Source organism: Physeter macrocephalus, chromosome 12, assembly GCF_002837175.3.
Source record: "Physeter macrocephalus isolate SW-GA chromosome 12, ASM283717v5, whole genome shotgun sequence".
In the NCBI taxonomy this organism is placed as follows: Eukaryota; Metazoa; Chordata; class Mammalia; order Artiodactyla; family Physeteridae; genus Physeter; species Physeter macrocephalus.
The window spans coordinates 44,892,303-44,895,515 of NC_041225.1; the positions used below are offsets into that span (position 1 = coordinate 44,892,303).

Sequence of the window (3,213 nt, forward strand, 5' to 3'; positions counted from 1 at the left end):
GAAACTAAAAAAAAAAAAAAGTGGTTCTGATGAACCTAGGGGCAGGACAAGAATAAAGACTCAGACGTAGAGAATGGACTTGAGGACACGGGGAGGGGGAAAGGGTAAGCTGGGACGAAGTGAGAGTAGCATTGACAGATATACACTACCAAATGTAAAATAGATAGCTAGTGGGAAGCAGCTGCCTAGCACAGGGAGATCAGCTCGGTGCTTTGTGACCTCCTAGAGGGGTGGGATAGAGAGAGTGGGAGGGAGGTGCAAGAGGGAGGGGATATGCGGATATATGTATACATATAGCTAATTCACTTTGTTATACAGCAGAAATTAACGCAACATGGTAAAGCAGTTATACTCCAATAAAGATGTTTAAAAAAGAAAAAGAAAAAAAAGAGTAGAGTGTTTTCTAGATTTTGGCTACTAGAAAAAAGAAAAAAAGTTTTAGTGTCACCATTCTCTTTCTAAAATTCATTTTTATTTAGACTGAAGTCTTATACATTTGCCAGAATCAAATAAAAATACCAAGCCACTAATATACTAATCCCTTCAGAACTCAGACCTCTATTGATTAAACTAGTCTTTACATCTTTTAAGTACCTTCACATAACTAGTTAAGGCTTGAAATGTTTATTATAAATGAGCAAATATACTAATTTATTATAGGAAAATCTAAACAGTAGATGCAAATTTTTCCTGTCACAATCTCCCAATGACTATTTTATCCAAAGAGATAATTCAAAAAGTACTCATGACATTCTAGAGACTTAAAATTAATTAACATAATTAGAGTTGGGATCTGCTTACGTATAAATAAAATTTACCATCTTTCCTTAAATAAAAGAGGTCCTGAGGTAGTACTGATCAAGTAGAACAAAGTAAAATAGTCTTTTGTGAAGGACCAATTTCCCCACCACCCAAAAAAACTATTTCTAGAGTTTTTTCTTTAGAGAGAAACGACCAGCAGCCACAATTATGAAGATATATTGTTAAGTGAAAACACTCAACAAATAAAATGTGCTTCTATTTATTCACTAACTTTTTTTTCACAGTTCCAACTAAAACACATACAAGTTGAAGACTCATCAACCCCCTAACACAAAACATTTACAAAACAAATGCACAAGGTTTACAAAACAAATGTGTAAGATTGAGTAAACAATAGGACCCAGATTGGGGGAAATAAATAAAAAAGACTGGACGGTAATATACCAAATGTTAACAGAGCTCTGAGGAGTGAAATACATGATTTATTTCCTTCTTTATACTAAAATTCTATAATTTTCCACAAATTTTCCCACAGTGAACATTTATTACTTTTATATTCAGAAAACTCCACTTTAAAAAATAAAACACAACACATAATAAAGGTTCATTTAGAAGGGCTCTCCATGTTGTATAAGTATTACTGACATGATTCACCATTAAAAATAATGCCTCCAGTCCTTCTCACTTCCCAACACTAAAATGCTGTTTTATATCCCATTACTTTTCTGCTGCACCCTCAAAGATGGAATAAACCTTACTTTTCCAAGCCTTTCATTTCCACATAGTGGACGCTTTTAACTTTTTCATAAAACGTAACTTCTCATTCATCTTCAGTACTCTATTTTTTTAAACCTACTTCTAAATTTCGTTATAATAAATTTAGAAGGAAAAAAAAAGATGGTTTTATCCACTAATTAGAACTTCGTGAGGCCACCATCACTTTAGCTACGGAAAAGTCAAGGCCGGGTAAACTACAGGTCCCACCATGCATTGCTGCCTTGTTCAGAGTAGGTCTCTACGGAAACAGAAAAAAAAAATTCTACAAGTCCCACCTGTTACTTCGTTTCTAAACACCTCCTGCACTTTCAGCTCAAACAACAAACGTAAAACAAGAGCCTCGTGACCTCCGGCCTGATCCGGGAGCCCAGACAGGCAAGGGGCCCGGGGTCAGGCGGCGTGTCCGCTATAGCGGGTCAATTCTACCCAGCTCCAGCGCTCCCCTCTTCTTTCCGGGGCTGGGTACACGCACAAGCCTTCTCCTATCAGCATCCAATGGGGGCTCTTCAGCCACACAAGGGAGAAGAACCGGTTACTGTGCAAGCCCAAGAGACTTCCCCATGCCGGGGCGGGGGCTACCACAGAGTGGGGGCGAGAGCGTCGTGACCCCGAGAAGCAGCTTCAAAACACCAAGAGGACTCGTCGCAGACGCAGGGAGAAGCCACAGCCCCGCGGCGACCCTCTTCCGCCGGGCGCCTCCATTCCCACGGGGACCACAAACCCGACACTAACCTCCGCCCTCGCCGCGCGGTTTTATGCCCCCTCAGCAGGGTCGCAGGGCCACTGACCTCCCTTCTCCTGCAACCGGCGAGCGGCGAGGGAACGAAATCCTCCCGGCCTTCCCGTCCGCTCCCTCCTCCTTACCGTCTTGGCGGCCTCCGCCCAGGTCCTGCCCTTCTTCCTACGGCCCTTTTCCCTCATGTCGGGTCTTGAACTGACTGGGAGGCTCCCGTGTCCGGGCTGCGGCCGCCCTCCCTGCCTGCTCTGCCCTGCGCTGTTTTTCCCGCGGTGCCGGGAAAGATGGGAGAAAGGGGAAGTCAGGCCGGAGGAGCACCCAAGCAGAGGAAGCGGCAGGGGTGGTGCGCGGGGGGCGGTCTATGGGGCGGCCGGTCCTCCTGCGGCCGTTACCACTGCTACCGCCGCTGCCATATTGGGTCCTTACTGTACAGGCAGCCGCTACGGTCATGTGACCGCTCCCGCGCGGCCGTCACTACTGTACGCCGCCGGCCGCGCGAACGAGCGCGCGCGCACCTCCGCCTCCCGCGCGGGGATGCAGGGAGAGCGAGCCGGCCAGCCGCCGCGCTTGGCCACTCCCCCGCCCTCCGCCCTCCGCCTCGCCTATAGAGCATGCGCATCGGGGAGGTCCGACGCTACGCTGCGTCGGGCGTCTTGCGCTCTTGCCTACAGCGAAAACCTGCCTGCGGAAGCGGAACTTGATCCGGCCCGGAAGGTTTATTGAGTGGATTCTGACCGCGTGCGGGGCACCGCGGTGGCTATAGAGACGGGGAAGAGCCGGGGTCGTCTCTCTAGGGGTGACCCTCCCAACTATCACTTTCAATAAGCTTCGAACTTTCATATTTTATTTGTCCACCTTCATTTTTAGAAAGGTTATCTTTTGAAGATTTACAACAATTTTCTTCCACTTTTTTTTACCGCATTTGGTAGATGAAGCAA

The 3,213-nt window shown here is 46.4% G+C and overlaps 1 protein-coding gene across 1 annotated transcript in view; it reads right to left on the reverse strand.

Annotated features, from left to right (window-relative positions):
• Positions 1-2,782, reverse strand: part of ASXL2 (ASXL transcriptional regulator 2) — a 138,177-nt gene extending 135,395 nt beyond the window's left edge. The window contains exon 1 of the mRNA XM_007108431.4: positions 2,404-2,782. Within this exon, the coding sequence (XP_007108493.1) occupies positions 2,404-2,460 (57 nt within the window). The 5' untranslated portion in view covers positions 2,461-2,782. The remainder of the gene's footprint in view (positions 1-2,403) is intronic.
• Between the last annotated feature and the right edge of the window lie 431 nt (positions 2,783-3,213).